This window comes from Hyaena hyaena, unplaced genomic scaffold (assembly GCF_003009895.1).
Source record: "Hyaena hyaena isolate Hyena2069 unplaced genomic scaffold, ASM300989v1 scaffold_157, whole genome shotgun sequence".
Taxonomy (NCBI): domain Eukaryota; kingdom Metazoa; phylum Chordata; class Mammalia; order Carnivora; family Hyaenidae; genus Hyaena; species Hyaena hyaena.
The window spans coordinates 1,541,011-1,559,627 of record NW_024080789.1 but is presented as its reverse complement, the minus strand read 5'-3'; the positions used below and the strand labels follow the sequence as shown (position 1 = coordinate 1,559,627).

The window sequence follows — 18,617 nt, the reverse complement described above, 5'->3', positions numbered from 1 at the left end:
TAACATGATTAATTAAAACCGTGGATGAAAACCTCACCACTAACTCAATGGTGAAAGATTGAAAACTTCATCCCTTAAACCAGGAACAAGACAAGGATACCACTTTCACTGCTTCTGTTTAACACTGTACTGGATGTTCTAGGCAGAGCAATCACAAAGAAAAATACGTATCCACATTCAAAAGGAAGAAGTATAGTCATAACCCTATATATAGAAAAGTCCTAACGAATCTATAAGAAAAATCCCATGTATAGAAAATACACAACCTTATGTATAGAAAAATCCTAAAGAATCTGTAAGAAAAAAAAATCTATTAGAGCTAATAAATTCTGCAAAGTTGCAGGGTACAAGATCAACACACAAAACTCGGTTGTATTTCTGTACCTAACCATGAGCAATCCGAAAAAGAAGCTTAAAAAACAATTGTATTTGCAATAACACCAAAAATTCTTGAGAATTACCTTAACCAAAAAGATGTAAGATGTATACCCTGAAAACCAGAAAACACTGCTGAAAGAAAGGTAGGATTAAACAAATGGAAAAGCATCTTGTGTTCATGAACTGGAATATTTTATTTAAAAAATAGTATAGTATCAACATAAGGATAGGCATATATAGATCAACAGAATAAAATTGAAAGTCCAGAAATAAAACTTCATATATATGGTTAATTGATTTTCAACAGGATACCCAGGCTATTAATGTGGGAAAAACAATCTTTTCAACAAATGGTGTCAAGAGACTGGATATCCACATACAAAAGAATGGAGTTAGACCCTTCACACCATATAGAAATATTATAACGGACCAAAGACTTCAATACAAAAGCTAAAGCTATAAAACTCTTAGAAGAAAATATAGGGATAAATATTCATGACCTGAGCATGGAGATGGCTTCTTACATATGTCAGAAGTGCAAGCAACCAAAGAAGAACTCAGGAAGTTGGGCTTCAGCAAAATGAAACATTTTGGTCATCAGAGGATATTATCGAGAGAATAAAAAGATGACACACGGAATGGGAGAAAATATTTGCAAATCATACATATGATAAGAATCAGGTTTCCAGAATATCTATCTATCTATCTATCTATCTATCTATCTATCTATCTATATCTCTTCTAACTCATCAACAAAAAGACAAACAACTGGGTTAGAAATGAGCAAAAAAGTTGAGTAATTATTTCTCCAAAAAAGACTTACGAATGTCCAACAAGCATGTGAAAAGATGCTCAACATCATTAGTCATGAGGGAAATGCAAATCAAAACTGCAATGAGCTACCACCTCACACCAACTAGGTTGTCCATAATTTAAAAATCAGCAAACAACAAGTGGACAATGTGGAAAAGTGTGAACCCTTGCTCATTGCCGGTGAGAATACAAAACGGTGCAGCTGCTGTGGGAATCAGTCTGCTGGTTCCTCAAGAAGTTAAACAAGGAATTACCATATGACCCAGCAATCCCCCTCCTAGGTCCATCCAAGAGAATTAAAAACAGGTCCTTGAACAAGTACTTGTGCATGAATGTTTAATGCAGCGCTATTCATAACTAAAAGGTGGAAACGGTTGCTTCATACGTAGACAAAAATGAGGCATATCCGCACAGTGGAGTGCTATTCAGCCATAAAAAGAGAATGAAGTTGTGATACATGTCACAGCATGAATGCATCTCCAAACACTATGCTCAGTGAAGAAAGCCAGGCACAAAATCACATATTGCATGACTACTGTTTACATGAAACATCCAGAGTACATAAATCCACAGTGGCAGAAAGCTGACCAATTGGTGGTTTCCGGGAGCTAGAGGCAGGGGGAATGGGGAGTGACTGCTCGATGGGCACAGTGTTTCCTTTAGGGGTGATGAGAAGGTCTTAGAACTAGATAGAGGAGACGGTTGCTCAACATTGCGAGTGTACGAGACGTCAATGGAGTGTACACTGAACTAGCCGATGTTTAAGTTATGTGAATTTTACCTCAATTAAAAAAAAAAGAGGAAGAAGAAGAAGGGGTACAGACTTTCTTAGAAAAGCAAAAACAGAATTCATTGCCAGGAGACCAGCACTACAAAAGAAGAAAATGTTGAGGGAAGCTCTTCAGGCCATAAGAATATGATACCAGGCAGAGCTTGGCTATACACACACAAATGAAAAGCGATGGGGAGGAAAAAATAAAGGAAATACAAAGAATACTTTTACTTTTGATTGCTCAAAAAGATAAGAGGCTGTCTAAAGCAGACATTGGCAAAATTTTTTGTAAAGAACCAGATTGCGTGCATTTTCGGTTCTCTGGGCCATAAAGTCTGGGGGGCAACTTTCAATGCTGCCATCACCATGCAGAAACAACCATGGATGACACCTACTATGCCTTTGAGTGTAGCTGTGTTCCAATGGTACCTTATTTACAAAAACAAGTGGCAGGCTAGGTTTGGGCTGTAGCTTGCCAACCCCTGAATTAAAGCAAAAGTAGCAGCCATGTATTATATGTGAAAGTGCAATGTATGACAACAATATACAAAAAGATAGTTGGGAAGGACATGCTGTATAGTCTTGTAAGACCCTTATACTGTATTTGGAGCACTATTATTTTTAGGGTAGATTGTGATTAATTAAAGATAATATATATATGTATATATATATATAGATATATGTATATATACATATACATATATTTATACATATTTAAGTTTATTTTATTTTTGAGAGGGAGATAGAAAGCACGAGCAAGGGAGGGGCAGAAAGAGGGAGAGAGAATCCCAAGAAAGAGAGAGAGCTACACTGCCAGCACAGAACCTGATGAGGGGCTCAAACTCAAACCATGAGATCATGACCTGAGTCAAGATCAAAAGTCAGATGCTAAACCAACCGAGCCACCCAGGCACCCCTAAAGATATATATTTTAAAACCTAGGATAACCACTAAAATTTTTTAAGAGGTATAAGTTATAAGCCTGTATGGAAATAAAATAGGGTCATAATAGAGTCATCAAATATACTCAGTTAATCCAAAGAAAGAAAAAGAGTACAAAGGAAAGACCAGGTGAAACAAAGAGAAACATCTAACAAGATGGTAGATTTGTCTTATTATCTTATGTGTAAGCTATTATCTTATATGTAAGCAGCCTAAATATACAAACTAAAGACTAAGATTGTCTACTACAACTATTTGCTTTCTATAAGAAACCCACTTCAAATACAAAGACATAGAAAAGTAAATGGAAAAAGATATCCCTGTAAACAATAATCAAAAGTGTTGGTGTGCTATGTTGATATCAGATGAAGTAGACTTCAGCACAAGAAATACTTCTAAAGATAATGAAGGATGTTACATAATGACGAAGGAGTCAATTATCCAAAACGATGTAACAATTCTAAACATGTATGCACCTTAGAAAAGAGCTTCAATATAGGAAACAAAACCAATAGAACTGAAAGAATAGATAGGCAAATCTCTGGCAACACTTCTCTCTCAGTAATAAATAGTACAAGTAGAGAGAAAACAGTAAAGATATAGACCTGAACAAAACTATAAACCAATTTAACCTAATTGATATTTATAGAACAAGCCACTTAACGGTAGCAGAATACACATTATTCTTCAGGGCTCATGAAACATTCACCAGGGTTACTATATTCTGGGCCGTAAAAAAACCCCACAAATAACTAAACTTTACATATTATTTCTTGCATCATAACATAATTAAACTTGAATTCATTGGGGCATATGGGTGGCTCAGCCAGTTGAGCACCCAACTCTTGATTTCATTTCAAGTCATGATCCCAGGGTCATGGAATCAAGCCCCGCATCTTGAATTCTTTCTCTCTCTCTCCCTCTGTCTCTCTCCCCAACTCACATAGGTACTCTCTCTCTCACTCTCTCTAAAATAAAATAATAAAATAATGAACTTGAATACATTAAAAGAAAGATACCTGGGAAATCCCAAATATTGGAACTAGAATAACACAGTTATTAACAACCCATGAGTCAAAGAGAAAATCTCCAGAAAAATTAGAAAGTATTTTGAAGTGAATGAAAAAATAATCAGTGATCTGAACTTCTACCTTAAGAAACTAGAGAAAGAAGAACAAATTAAACCCAAAGCAACTATGAGGAAGAAACTAAAGATACCACCAGAAATCAATGATATCCAGAACAAAAGTTAGAGAAAAAGCAGTAAAACCATTGAAAAAAATCAATAAAATATACAAGGAAGAAAAAACAAAACAAGAAAGACACAAATTACTAATATCAAGAATGAAAGTGGGACATTACTACCAACCCTATGGACGCTAAAAGGCTAACAAGGAAATCCTATAAACAACCCTAGGCCCATAGATTCATCAGGTTAGATAAAATAGATAAATAGATAAAAAAGACACAAAGTACCAAATCTCACATGAATGGCTCTGTATTTATATAAAACTTTCCAATGATAAGAACAAAGCCCTAGAAAACAAAAACCAAATTCTAGGACCATATGTTTTTGCTGGCAAATTCAACAAAACAAGGAAGAGATAATACCAATTCTTTACAAACTTTCCACAATGTAACAGGGGAGGGAACACTTTCCATCTCATTGTATTATGCCAGCACTACCCTAATTTCATAACTATACAAGGACATTACAAGAAAATAAAACTACAGTCCAATGTCTTTAATGAACACAGATGCAAAAACTCTTCAACAAAATATTAACAAAACAAATCCAGCAATACATTAAAAAAATTATTCACTACGATCAAGTGGAATTTATTCCCAGGATACAAGTGGTTCAGTATTTGCAAATCAATAAATGTGCTACATCACATTAACAAGAGAAAAGATAAAAACTGTATGATCCTCTCAATAGATACAGAAAGAGCATTTGACAATGTACAATGTCCATTCATGATAAAAACCCTCAACACGGTAGGTTTAGTGGGAACATACATCAACATAATAAAGCCATATATGAAAAACCCACAGCTAACATCATACTCAATGGTGAGAGCATTTCCTCTAAGATCAGGAAGAAAAGGATGTCACTCCTCACTACTTTTATTCAACATAGTACTAGAAGACCTAGCCACAGTAGTCAGAGTAGAAAGAGAAATAGGAGGCATCCAGATTGGTAAGGAAAAAGTAAAACTTTCACTATTGGCAGGTGACATGATCCTATATATAGAAAACCCTAAAAACTCTACCAAAAAAATGGCCAGAATTGATAAAGGAAGCCCTTGAAGTCACAAGATACAAAATTAATGAACAGAAATCTGTAGCATTTCGGGACGCCTGGGTGGCTCAGTCAGTTCAGTGTCCAACTTCGCCTCAGGTCATGATCTCACAGTCCGTGAGTTTGAGCCCTATGTCAGGCTCTGTGCTGACAGCTCAGAGCCTAGAACCTGCTTTGGATTCTGTCTCTCTTTCTCTCTCTGCCCCTCCTGGCTCACACTCTGTTCTGTCTCTCAAAAATGAATAAACATTAAAAAAAAATTTTTAATAAAAAAGAAACTAAAAAAAAGAAATCTGTAGCATTTCTGTAGACTAACAATGAAGTAGCAGAAGAAATTCAGAAAACAACCCCACTTATAATTGGACCAAAAATAAAATACCTAGGAATAAACCTGAGCAAGGAGGTGAAAGACCTGTACTCTGAAAACTATAAACCACTGATGAAAGAAATTGAAAGCGACACAAACGGAGAGACAATTCCATGCTCATAGATTTGAAGAACGAATATTGCTAAAATGTCCACACTACCCAAAGCATTCCACAGGTTTAATACAATCCTTATCAGAATACCAACAACATTTTTTGCAGAGCTAGATCAAACAGTACTGTAGCTTGTACAGAACCAACAAAGACCCTGAGTAGCCAGAGCAATTGTAAGAAAGAAGAATGAAGCTGGAGGTATCACAATCACAGAATCAAGATATGCTAGGAAGCTGTAGTTATCAAAACAGTACGGCACTGGCACAAAAACAGACGCATAGAACAATGGAACGGAATAGAGAGCCAAAAAATAAGCCCATGCTTATATGGTCAAATTATCTACAACAAAGGAGGCAAGACTATCCAATGGGGAAAAGACAGTCTCTTCAACAAATGGTGCTGGGAGAACTGGACAGCAACATGCAAAAGATGACACTGGACCACTTTCTTACACCGCACACAAAAATAAACTCGAAAGGGATTAAAGACCTCAAATGTGAGACCTGAAGCCACAAAAACCCTAGAAGAAAACGCAAGCAGTAATTTCTTTGACATCAGCCATAGAAACATCTTTCTAGATATGACTCCGCAGGCAAGGGAAGCAAAAGTAAAATTAAACTATCTGGACTACACCAAAATAAAAAGCTATTGCAAAGAGAAGGAAACCATCAACAAAATGAAAAGACAACCTATGGTATGGGAAAAGATATTGATTGGCAAATGACGTATCTGATGAGGGGTGATAGAACTGTATCTTTTTTTTTTTTTTAGTTTACTTATACTTATTTTGAGAGAGACAGAGATGGCATAAGTGGGAGGCGGTGGCACAGAGAGAGAGGAAGAGAGAGAGAATCCCAAGCAGGCTCCACCACTGCCAGCCAAGGAGCCCCACTTGGGGCTCGAACTCACAACCCTGGGATCATCACCTACGCTGAAACCAAGAGTCAGTCACTTAATGGACTGAGCCACCCAGATACCCCTGATGGAACTATAGCTTAATTGTGGTAATGGTAACATCACTGTATACTCCGTCAAAAGTAGCACTGGAAGGCCGCCTGGCTGGCCCAGTTGAAAGCAGTGCAACTCTTGATTTCCAGGTATAGAGTTTGAGCCCCACCATGGATATAGAGATTACCTAAAACAAAACAAAGCAAAACAAAATAAAAGTAGCCCAATAGACTACTGTGAAGAACTGTAGATTTAAAAGAGTGAACTCTACTCTGTGTTACTTAAACCTTAACAAAACAAATGGGGAATAAAAAGTATAGGACTGAGAATAGCCAAGACAGTCTCAGAGAAGATGAAAAAGAAAAATTAAAAGTCTTGTTCTACTATGTATCAAGAAATGCTATGAAGACACGATGTTGAGTTTGGTATTGACTCACAGACAGACAAATGGTACCAAATAAAGATTCTAGAAATAGATCTCTATATACAGGCACTTGACAAATGATGGAGGTGACACTGCGAGATTAGGGGGCTGGGAAAAACACGGTCTTTTCAATACATGGACGAGGTAACTGGCTGTGTATGCGCTTTTTGAAGTCTATTTCTTCTACAGAAATGCTTTGTCCATTTTTCTATCTGTTTTTGTCTTTTATTGATTTGTTGGGACTGTTTTCATCCATGTTATGCCTATGAACCCTATTATTGTATATGTTGAAAGTATTTTCCACTAATTTACCACTTCTGTTTTAACTTTCTTTTTTGGTGCCTATGTACGCAGAAGTGTTTACTTGATATGTAGTAAAATCGGTTGGTCTTTTCATTTCTGGGTTCTGGGTTTCATGTCTTGCTTAGGCAGGGTGAGCCATTTATTGTTTACAAGGCACTTTCATTTCCATTTTCTCATACAGGCCTGGGCCACGGGGACGCAGCAAAGTACATATATTCTCTACTGTAGAGATAAGAAACGGGAAGGTCAGAGAGGTAAGTGACTTATCTCTGGTCACACAGCTACTTTGGGGAAGGCTCAGAGCCAGATTTGGGATTCTCAGGGTCTGAAGCCAAGGTCATCATTTTCTGCTACTGGGGCCACAGGGTCAATAGCATTCCCCTCACCCCCACTGACAGGTCACCTCACGCCTCCTGTTGTTGGCAAGTAGTGCCCATGCTTCCCTATCGGGGAACAGACTGCCCCTCCTGTCTGTGCATCTCCTGTCACTTTTGGTACTGCATTCTGGACCCCCAGACGAATTTGCTTCTTGCCTCTCGATAGGCCTCCTGTGATGTGGAGGCAGCCCTGTGCTCCCTGGAGGCACCACTCCTCCAGGCTGAGCACCCTGGTCCTCTAGCACTCCTCCTTGGACCTGGTCTCCAAACACATCCGGTCATCCTCACCCTCATCAGGTCTTCAACATATGCGGGGCCATCAGTGTGACAGTAACTTTTTCAAATCCACACGTTTGGAGGGAGTCCCTTCACGTAGTGACAGAGGTACAAGGGGGTACAGACATCATGGGGGAAAAGAGGATGGAGAATCTGTGAGGCTTCAGGGTGGGCCTTGGAGGAGTCCTCCAGACAGAAAGGGAATCCAGGAGAAGAACTGGTGTGGGTGTGGAGAGGGTGAAAAATCAGGGCGAGCCAGAGGGACGGAGCAGAGGTGGCAGTAGGAGGGGGTGAGGTCCAGGAGCAAGGAGCCCCTGACTACCCAGCCTAGAGCTCAGACTTCATCCTGCAGGCCATGGGCTCTTCATGGGAGCCTCTAGATGGGCACCGCCAAGTATACATAGTCCAAGGACTCCAACCTCAGAGTCACAGAGGTGCCTGTTAAAATGCAGAATCCGAGGCCATCCCAGGCCTGCTGAATTGGGGGTGAAAGGTACAAACCTGCCCAGGAAATACACTCTCTAGGGGATTCTGCTGCTCACTCAGGTGCTTACGATGTGTCCGCAGCATGCCACGTGCTCTTTGAAGTTTCCTCATCGAATCCTCAACCCTAGAGGTAGGTGTTGTTATTATCCCAAAGTTCAGAGGAGTTAGGTCACTTTCCCAAGACCACACAGCCAGTGGGGGTATTTCTGTCTCCTGAGCCTATCATGTACATGACCATTACGATCCATTGACTTTAGGGATTTGAAGAATGAATGAATCAGTGATGAATCAGCGTTCCAAAACTCTGCAAGCAGAAAAGTACTCTCCCCTCCTGAGCATAGGGCATTCCTAACATTTCCTGAGTGTTGTTTATGTGTCAGGCTCTTTGCATATTTATCTCGTTTAATCCTCTCCACCCATGAGGCTGGTTCTATTCATTATTCCCATTTTGCGGGTGAGGAAACTAAGGCTCAGAGAGGTTAGGTCACTTGCCCAAAGTCCCAGAGCCAGCAGACGGCACAGCTGAGGTTGGGGCCAGGCAGCTGGGTCGCAGAGCCTGTGCTAATGACCACCACAATGCACAGAGCGATTCTGGGTCTTTCCAGGCTGCAGACGTGTTGACTACCAGTGGACAGCGGGTGGGATTGGGCTGGGACTCAGCGAGCCAATGCCCCGCTGAGGAAGCCGCAGTGATGCAGCCGGGAGGGTGACGGGCAGGGATCTGGGATTGACATCACCCCTTCCTGTGGCAGAGGAACTCTGTAAAGGTTTCGCCTGCCAGCCCAAGGATTAGGAAATCCCGAAGTCACTGCGTGGGCTGTGTCACACTTTTGCACATACGAAGGGCCTAACACTCATCTCCCTGCCTGGCTCCTGGCACCTCTAGACCTCATGGCAGGGACAACTCGGCCCCCACCCTCCTGGCCACTCAACCCCAGCCCCAAGCCATGCCCTGGGATTTAGGAAGCCCCCCTCTCTTGGGGCGGAGAAGCCCACGCCAGGAGCCAGGGACCCAGGACAGTTGGCTGCTGGTCGTGCGGCAACCCCAGGCCAGAGAGGTTCGATCGCCCCAAGGGTTCGACATCTGGGAGGATTCAATGGGCTCTGGCATCTGGGGCACGACACCGTGGGGCGCTGTTCCAGGCCAGCAGTGCAGGTCAGGTCCCTACTCTAGCAGGGCTCACAGGAGCCCTGGGGTCTATCCACTGCCTCTCCTACCCTCCTCCCCCCCTCCCCCTGCACTGCATGCTGGGTTTGCGCCTGCTGGGCTTGCACCTGCTGAGCACACCTGGCCCCTTCTTACTGCTACCTGTGGCCCTGCCTCTGTCTCGCTCTGGACTGAGCTCACTGCTCTGCTCTCGGCCTGTCTCCCCCTCTCTCTGACCCCTGAGTTCGCAGCCCCTCTCACGGCCAGCACATGTGCTGTTATAAGGGTTACTGACCGACCCTCCACCCTCAACGCAAGCTCTCCAGCAGGGCCTGGGCCTCTCCCGGTCTTGCTTATCCCCTGCGCTCTGCCGTCACCCAGGAGTTGGGGAGCCCAGTTGGTGCTGGATACATGCACCAACGAGGAAGCAGGGGGGCAAGGGAAGAGTGGAGGGGCTCTCTACTCTCAGAAACCACTTTGCTGGGCGAGTCCTTTACACATCTGGTGCTGCTGTAGGCCCAGGAAGGAGAAGGTGCTGGGCTCCCCCCTCCCCCCAGGGCCCTCGCCGTCGGGGCGGGGGGGAGGGGGGGGCGCGGGGGGGGGCAACATCTAAGCGGCGGTACTACCCTGCCGGCAACAGTGCTAACCTTGATCCGTATTGACATGATCCATCATCCAAACGGGGACCTTTGAGACCAACAATGTTGCTAGAAATAACAACACTAACACAGGGGCGTGAAGACGGCTCTCCATCACCCTGTCCACTGGGCACTCGCTTCGGGCCAGTCTCTGCACAGATGATCTCGTCTTACCCTCGTACCCACGTTCGGGGATAGCTATAGTTATGCCATGTCGCAGATGAGGAAAGAGGCTCAGAGATGGTAAGCGGCCTGCCCCGGGTCACACAGCTGATTAATGGCAGAACTGCATTTGAGTCCAGAAACATGTAACCGTCTGCCTTCAGCAATCGCTGGGGCTCTCAGAAATGTCAAGGTCAGAAGGGAATAACCTGGGCTTTAGAGGCAGAAAGATGGGGAATCACATTCTCCACTCTTAGCTATATGACCATAGCCGGGTCCCGGGCCTCAGTTTCTTCATTGGTAAAGTGGGGGAGGGGTTACTGACTCAGATCCAGTGAGACCATAATGCAGGGTAGTGTCCTCAAGCCCTATTTATCTGGAGTTCATTCTGTGCCTAGCCCTAGGGATGCAATGGTGAACATGGCAGTCACCTTCCACCTCCCTCTGGAGCACAGCTTGGTGGCAGAGCCAGGAAAGGAGCCAGAAGCTGGGGGGAGGGGGGTTTGTAGAATTTCCTAGGAGCACTGAAGAGGAGGAGTCTGCCTAAGCTGCCTAGGAGTCAAGGGTAGGTTCAGGGAGGAGTAGGGAATATTCCAAGAAGGAGAAACAGCATGGTGGGGGCCCCGAGGTGAGAGAGTGCATAAGACATCCAGAGACTGAGGCTGTCAAACAAAGCACTGGGAAGAAAAGCCACTTCCAGCTGAAAGATCAGGAAGGCTTCTTGGAGGAGGTGGCTTTGATCAGCACCAGAACTTCATGAAAGACTTTGCCCTTCAGCCATTGGGGGCTGGGCACCCTCAGTGGTAAGGACAGCACCAATAAAGGTGCAGCGGTCAGGCTTCTGCACAGCAAAAGAAACAGTCAACAAAATAAAAGAGCAACCTGCTGGATGAGAGAAAATACCTGTGAATCATAAATCTGATAAGGGGTTGACAACCAAAATATGTAAGGACCTCATATAACTCAACAGCAAAAAGTAAACAAAACAAAAAAGCAAAGAATCTGATTTAAAAATGGGTAGAAGTGGGGGCACCTGGGTGGCTCAGTCGGTTAAGTGTCCGACTTCGGCTCAGGTCGTGATCTCACGGTTCGTGGGTTCGAGCCCCGCATCAGGCTCTGTGCTGAAAGCTAGCTCAGAGCCTGGAGCCTGCTTCGGATTCTGTATCTCCCCCTCTCTCTGACCCTCCCCTGCTCACGTTGCCTCTCTCTCTCAGAAATAAGTAAAAACATTAAAAAAAAAAAATGGGTAGAAGTAGGGCACCTGACTAGCTCAGTAGGAGAAACATGTGACTCGATCTCTGGGTTGTGAGTTTGGGCCCCATGTTGGGTATAGAGATTACTTAAAAATAAAATCTTTTTTAAAAAGTCTTTTAATGTTTATTTATATTTTGAGAGAGATAGACAAAGCATGAGTGGGGGAGGGACAGAGAGAGAGAGAGACAAGGAGACACAGAATCTGAAGCAGGCTCCAGGCTCTGAGCTGTCAGCACAGTGCCTGACACGGGGCTTGAACTCACAAACCACAAGATCATGACCTGAGCTGAAGTCTGACGCTTAACCGACTGAGCCACCCAGGCGCCCCCAAAATAAAATCTTTTTTAAAATGAACAGAAGAACTAAATGGACATTTTTTTGTTTTTTTTCTTTTTTAAATTTTTTAATGTTTATTTTTTAGAGAGAGAGAGAGCGTGAGCTGGGTAGGTGCAGAGAGAGAGGGAGTCACGGAATCTGAAGCAGGCTCCAGGCTCTGAGCTGTCAGCTCTACAGAGCCCAATGTAGGGCTTGAACCCACCAACCTCGAGATCATGACCTGAGCTGAAGTCAGAGGCTTAACCAACTGAGCCACCCAGGTGCCCCATGAAGAGATGTTTTTCTTTAGAAATGGCCAACAGGTACAGAAAAAGATGCTCAACATCACTCATCATCAGGGAAATGCAAATGACAACCACAGAGAGATATTCGCTCACACCTGTCAGGGTGGCTGGTATCAAAAGGACAAGAGGTAGCAAGTGTTGGCGAGGGTGAGAACAGGAAACTGTCACGTGCAGCTGGAAGGCTGGATAGACAGGCCCTGGAGGGCAGATGTGGGAGACGTAGCAGGCGAAGTAGGAACCTGGTCAGGGATGGCCCTGGAGACCACACCGGGGTGCCTAGACTTTGTTTGTTGGGCCGTGGGGAGCCACTGAAGATGTCTGAGCTAAAGAGAGTCAAGATCGCGGTATGCTTCAGGATGACCAATAACAAAGAAGAGAAATTCTCAGGCATGAAACCTTCCACCTTGTCCTTCAGAAGGGAACAAGCACCCTTGAGAATTCTGATTTTCCAGAAGCTCTGTTACTTCCTCATCTTTGCGACTTCTAGTTTCTTGCAGTGATTACCATGAAACCCCAGCCAGAAAGAGACGATGGAACTGCCCCACGCCTGGCAGGAAGAGAAGAGCCGTAGGAGGGTATAAGGCACTGTTGGAGAAGGAAGGCAAGATCCCACTGGAGGCCCAGAGAGAAGGGCGGGGGGCTGAGGCAGTGGGGGGGGGGGCCGCCACAGGGAGAGAGACTGGCCTCTGTGGTATCCCTAAGTCACTGCTGGCTTCTAAGAAGAGCCAACCCCCTGCCCAGGGTAGGACCCCCTCAACAGGCCATTGAAGCAGCTGTAGCAGATTTTATTCTGAGCTGTGGGAATCTGTCATGGTCCAGAGAAGCCCCGAGACCCCACTCCAAGAAGAGCCCCCAACCCCATGCCCCTCAGGGAATCCAGAAGCCACATCCTAAGTGGCAGCCAGTACCCTAACACCAGGGCCCAGTCTGCTGACCCCTCTGAGTCCAGGAAGTAGCTTTAAAACTCCCTGAGGGGGGAGCCTGAGTGCCTCAGTCGGTTAAGCATCTGACTCTTGATTTTGGCTCAGGTCATGAGCTTCCGGTTTGTGGAATGGAGCCCCAAGTCTGGCTCCGGCTGTGCAGAGCATGGAGCCTGCTCAGGATTCTCTCTTTCTCCTTCTCTCTCTCTGTCTCTCTTTCTGCCCCTTCCCCACTGCACTCTCTCTGTGTTTCTCAAAATAAATAAATACACATTAAAAAGAAAAGAAAGAAACTTCCTGAGGAAGGCAACAGAAGCACACCAGATGGGCAGGCCCAGAACGCACCCCAACCCCCACCCCCGTGCGTGACCTCAGACCAGTACCCGGTGGCTCTGAGCCTCAGGCTTCCTCATCTGGAACCCAGCCCCTGGCTTGTCTCACAGGCGGATTGTGAGCATCACACGGGACCGCTGTTCGGCACATACTCTCTGAACAGCAAGGGACCAGGCAGGGCCCGGGTCACCAGGGCAAGCTGGGTTTCCCAGCAGGTGGGTGCCGTCTGGACTTGGGCCGCGGGCCAGGCTGCAGGAGCCCCGCACAGCTCCCGCCTTGGCGGGTCTTCTCGGCCCTCTGGTTCCCTGGGGGGAAACGTCTCCACTCCATGCGCCTCTGTTATACCGCGGGTTTGTGGCTTTTCCCGACAAACAGAAGAGACTCCAGACTTCGTTCAGGCGGCCAGAGCCCCTAGCTACAATTAAATAATGCTGTTTTTCGTCACTGTTCTGTTTGATTTTCTTAGCCTCCTGGAAGCTTTATGATTTTGCGTTGTGACGTTGAGCACTTAAATAAAAGAGGCCTTTAGAGAAGTGCCCTAGTTCAGAGGAGGCGCCCCAGGCGGGGGTGGGGGGTGGGGATGGGGTGAGCCCTGCTACAGGGCAGAGCTCCGAGAGTAATGGCTCCTTCTGGTCTTTCCCTCTTTTTCCAGGAACAAGGCCCCTGGTTGTGAGGAGGGTGGTGGAAGAGCTGTGCAGTCCAAGTGGCTCATCCGTCTGGGAGGAAAATTCCAGCTCACGGGTTCCCTTGGGCCTGGGTGTGTGGCAAGCCTGGGAGGCAGGCGCCAGCACAGGTGACCTAGGGTTCTCCCCTCCCCCAACTCCTACACCCCTCTGCACAGGGGCCTCTGGGGTCCAAGCCCTCCACAAGCCCTTCTATATTCTTTCTCTCTAGCCCTCAGGTTCACTTAGCTCTTTTTTTTTTTCATTTTTTTTTTTAATGTTTATTCGTTTTTGAAAGAGACAGAGTGTGAGCAGGGGAGGGGCAGAGAGAGGGAGACACAGAATCCAAAGCGGGCTCCAGGCTCTGAGCCGTCAGCACAGAGTCCGACGCGGGGCTCGAACCCATGAGTTTCACTTAGCTCTTTCCTCTTAGCCGGCACTTCCATACTCTGGGCACGAGACAGCCTTGGAGTCTGGAGACACGGGTTGGGACCCAGGCTTCCCTACTCCCCAGCTCTGCAACCTTAGCCCAGTGCTCTGTCTCCCTGAGCACTGAGTCCGGAGTCAGCCAAGCCCAGGCTCCTGTTCTATCCCAGTTTCACTTGTAACATGAGGGCAGTAGTAGTACCTGGCTCATCGGGTCGGTGTGAGGGTAAAACGAGAAAATGGGTATGAGGGAACAGGACAGGACTGGCACAGAGGAAGTGTTCAATAAGTGGTCACCAGCACTGGGTCATGCTTTCTGTCTTTGTGACATCGTTGGCCCCATTTACTGCTGGGGAAATTGAGGCCTGGTGTGGTATAATCTACCCAAAGTCCCATCGGGAGCAGGCCCGAACCAGGGGGAGCCAGTCTCCTGACCTTCAGACGGAGACTTTTCCCACGAGCAAGGATAATCCCCCTCTGGAATGAGGGTTGTTTATTCTTTTGACAGGGCAGGTCCTGGGACTGGCTTATTCATCTTCTACGACAGTCAGGAAGGAAAGGATCCCAGGCTCTGGGTGTTCTCTGAAACCAGGACCCCCAGGAGGGTGGGCTTTGTGCGGCCAGCACACACAGTGGGCGGGTTTTCCCTCGGCACCAGTCAGCTGCCCCTGAGTCGGCGGCTGGGCCGGTGAGTCAGAGCTGCCTCATGTCTCCAGTCCTCTGTCCGCCGGCAGCCACAGCCCAGGGAGGCGTGTGCTCCTAGAGCGAGGTGCCCGTGTTCCAGAAAGAGATGCCCCCTTCCCCACATCAGAGAAAGCAAGGGATGGCCAAGATCTCCCAGTGAGGTATGAGAGATCTCAGGCTGAAACCTGGGTCCGCCTTAGGTGATCCCTGCCAGAAGGGCCCAGGTGAGGCCAGGAAGCTGTAGCCTGGGCCTCAGACCCTTGCACTCTGGCCCAGGCCCCTGTTAGCTCTGTTGCCCTGGTCCTGTACCGCTGCCAGGGTCTGTCAGGCCTGCACTGGGCCGTGCAGGCTGTGGTCAGGATGGAGCTGGCTAGTAGGCACCGGGACGTCTGGCTCATGCCAACCCCACCCCGCTGAGCGGCCGCAGTCCTGAGGGGCCTGGGGGCTGCTGGCCTGCAGCCCACGGCCCGGCCCTCAGAGCCACAGCTGGGCCCCTATTCCCTCCTGGGCCTCGCCCTGGTTGCACCCAACCCCCACCCACCTTCCTCTCTCTCTTCCTCTTCTCTTGCTTGCCCTTTCTCCTCGCTTCTTCCTGTTCTCTGGCACCCTCGGGTGCCTCTGTCTTCTCGCTCCCCCAACCACTACTCACCTGGGCCCAGAATCTGGGCTGGAGCCGATGCCTCTCACGAGCCATACCAGCCTGGGCTGCGGGCCGAAAGGAGGGGCGGGCAGGGGGTGTCCCAGCTTAACAGCCAAAGCCAAAGCCAAAGCACATGGTGGGGTGGGGTGGGGGCCGCGGGCGGGACTCAGGCTTCTCAACATGAGCCCGTGAACAGTCCAGCCAGTCCCAGGGTCAGGCGCATAGAGCCGAAAGAGCCTTTTCATTTCACACCTCGGAAACCTGAGGCCCAAGGTCCAGGCCCTCCAGCTGCTAGCAAGGGGTGGAGGGAATGTGAAAATCCCCATTTTCCAGAGGGAAATGAGACTCTGAACTGAAGGACCCTCTATGGAATGCTGTGGCCAGCGATCAGCCCAATCCACCCCACTCCACGTCTGTCACCCCACAGGCACAGGGACCCAAACCCGCGAGAGACCACGAAGTCCATGAGTGAGAAGCACCAGGTTTAATATTAAAATCTTTCCCTTAAAAAAAAAAAAAAGAAAGTACACAGATAAGAAAATTTGATGGCATATAAAATAGCACTTCTGCTGTATAAATGTGAGTTAATGTGAGTCCTAAAAATACTTGTAAACCTAGGTGATTACATCTTTGGTACCGTAGTGAGAACCCACTCCGTCTCCTGGATGGGCAGAGGGGGCTGGTGCCCCGGCGGTGCTGGGCTGCCCTCCCCTCACTCCCAGCTCTCCTCCTGCCAGCAGTCTTGGCCACAGCCCCCGCTCCCCTGGCACCTCCAATGCCCACTAGGCTGGGGCGGGGCTGGCAGAGAGAGCGCAGTGAGCGGCCTGGGCAGGGACAAATCCATAACCCATGGCTACTCCCTCAGGGACCGGGCAGCTGGCAGGTGAGAAGGCAACCCCCAAAGTATCTGCCTCTTGCACCCCTTCTCAGCTTCCCTTAGAGCCTTCTTGTCATTTCTGGGGGAACCGCGGGCCACTCAGTGTCCATTATGTTTGTGGCACAGACCCGGACAGCAGGTACTGCAGAGACAGCCTGCATGAGGTGGTCTGCTCTGCCCTCCCTCCTTCCTTCTTTCAGGAAGGCTCCAGAGGTCATTGTGGGCCTGAAAGGGGTTCCATAGTCTTCCCATGGGGCAGCTGCTGGGGGCTTTCCAAGACACTGACTGTCACTTCGAGTCAAGACCTGGCCAGCTGGCCTTCGGGGACTTGCCAGGACTCTGGGGAAGGGGCATGGTTCCTGAATGCCCAGAGTGTGATGCATAGTCTGAAATCTCCCCAGCCCCAGCTGATGCCTAGGACGGGGCATTTGGCTTTGCTTCATCTGGGCAAGTGTGCCACCCCCCTGGAAAACTCTAGAATGTTAGTGCTGGCAGGGCACCAGAAGTCAACGAGTCCACCTTGCTCGTTTCCCAACAGGGCAAACAGGTCCAGAGAGCATGAGGGATCGCTCCAGGGTCCTGTGTCGGGTCCGAGGCACAGACTGGTCCACACGTGTGGACATCTCTGGCAGGCACATCAGCACGCTCGTCACAGATGTGGGGCCCGCCTGGCCCCTGGGACTGATGGGTGAAGTAAGACTGGTGGTGAAAAGGAAAAAGACCCCCGCACTCACGGGGCCGGGAAGACAGGAACATGGGCACTTTGTGTGGGGAGATGCGCCCCAGTGCCTGCGACAGCAATTAAACATGGATGGCCCCAGACCGGCTCGGGCCTGGGAAAGCAGAGACTGGCATTAAGGGGCGGTGGCTTCTGGACTAACACCACTGTCCAAGGCCAAGACCAGCTCACCAGGAGCCAGGGATGCCAGGGTCCCTTCCCCAGCTCTTAGGTGTGTGAAAGTGCAAGGAGAAAGCTACAGCTCCTTGAGGGGGAGCCGGCTCAAGAGAAAAAGCTAACTCACCCCTCCGGAACCTCGAGAATCTCTCTAGTGATTCCAGCCTCCCACCTGTCAGCCAGGGAGAGAGTCTGGATTCTGGGGCACCGAGCCCATCTTTCCCATCCTGTAGACGGAGAAACTCAGTGCCCTGGGAGAACCCCGGCTCCCAGTCACAGGGCTTCCCCAGAGGCAGAGGGCTGGCCATGGCCCCAGCAGTCCTCTGGCCCCCTAAGCCAGCCCCAGTGGGTGGGTGCCACAGGCCCACAGCAGAAGCTTTCTAGAAAGGGACAGCTGATGGGAGGCCAGGCCAGGCCGGGAGGCGCTGGGTGCTGGGAGGTAGAGGGGGAGCTCCAGGCGGGGTGAGGTGGGGCCAGCCGCCTACAGGAAGCTGTCCTCCGCCTCAGCCCGAGGCCCAGGGCAGCTTGAATCCAGCGGTGGCTCTGGCTCCACCTGGGGCTCTGGCTCGGGCTCCTCTTGGGGTCCCAGGGGGCTGTCACAGGAGATGGTGGAGGAGGTGTTGACTTCATTCAGGGTGGAGCTAGGAGGAGAGGGCACACGAGTGAGGGGCTGGGAGGCAGCCACAGTAAAATGCTAACGGCGGTAATCGAGAGCCTCCTGTGGGCCCAACCTCGCGCCGTGCACCTTACACCCATTAGTTCATGTAAGCCTTGTGAGGACCACATAAGATAGGCATCAAGCGGGAAGGGCCGCTCAGAGAGGTTCTATCAGTGGCCTGCATCTCACAGCGAGACTTTG

The 18,617-nt window shown here is 48.1% G+C and overlaps 1 protein-coding gene across 1 annotated transcript in view; it reads right to left on the bottom strand.

The window, feature by feature from the left end:
- Positions 1–16,451: 16,451 nt before the first annotated feature.
- The window catches only part of PDGFRB (platelet derived growth factor receptor beta), a 37,795-nt gene continuing 35,629 nt past the window's right edge, over positions 16,452–18,617 (bottom strand). The window contains exon 23 of the mRNA XM_039239498.1: positions 16,452–18,399. Coding sequence (XP_039095429.1) covers positions 18,240–18,399 — 160 coding nt within the window. The 3' untranslated portion in view covers positions 16,452–18,239. The remainder of the gene's footprint in view (positions 18,400–18,617) is intronic.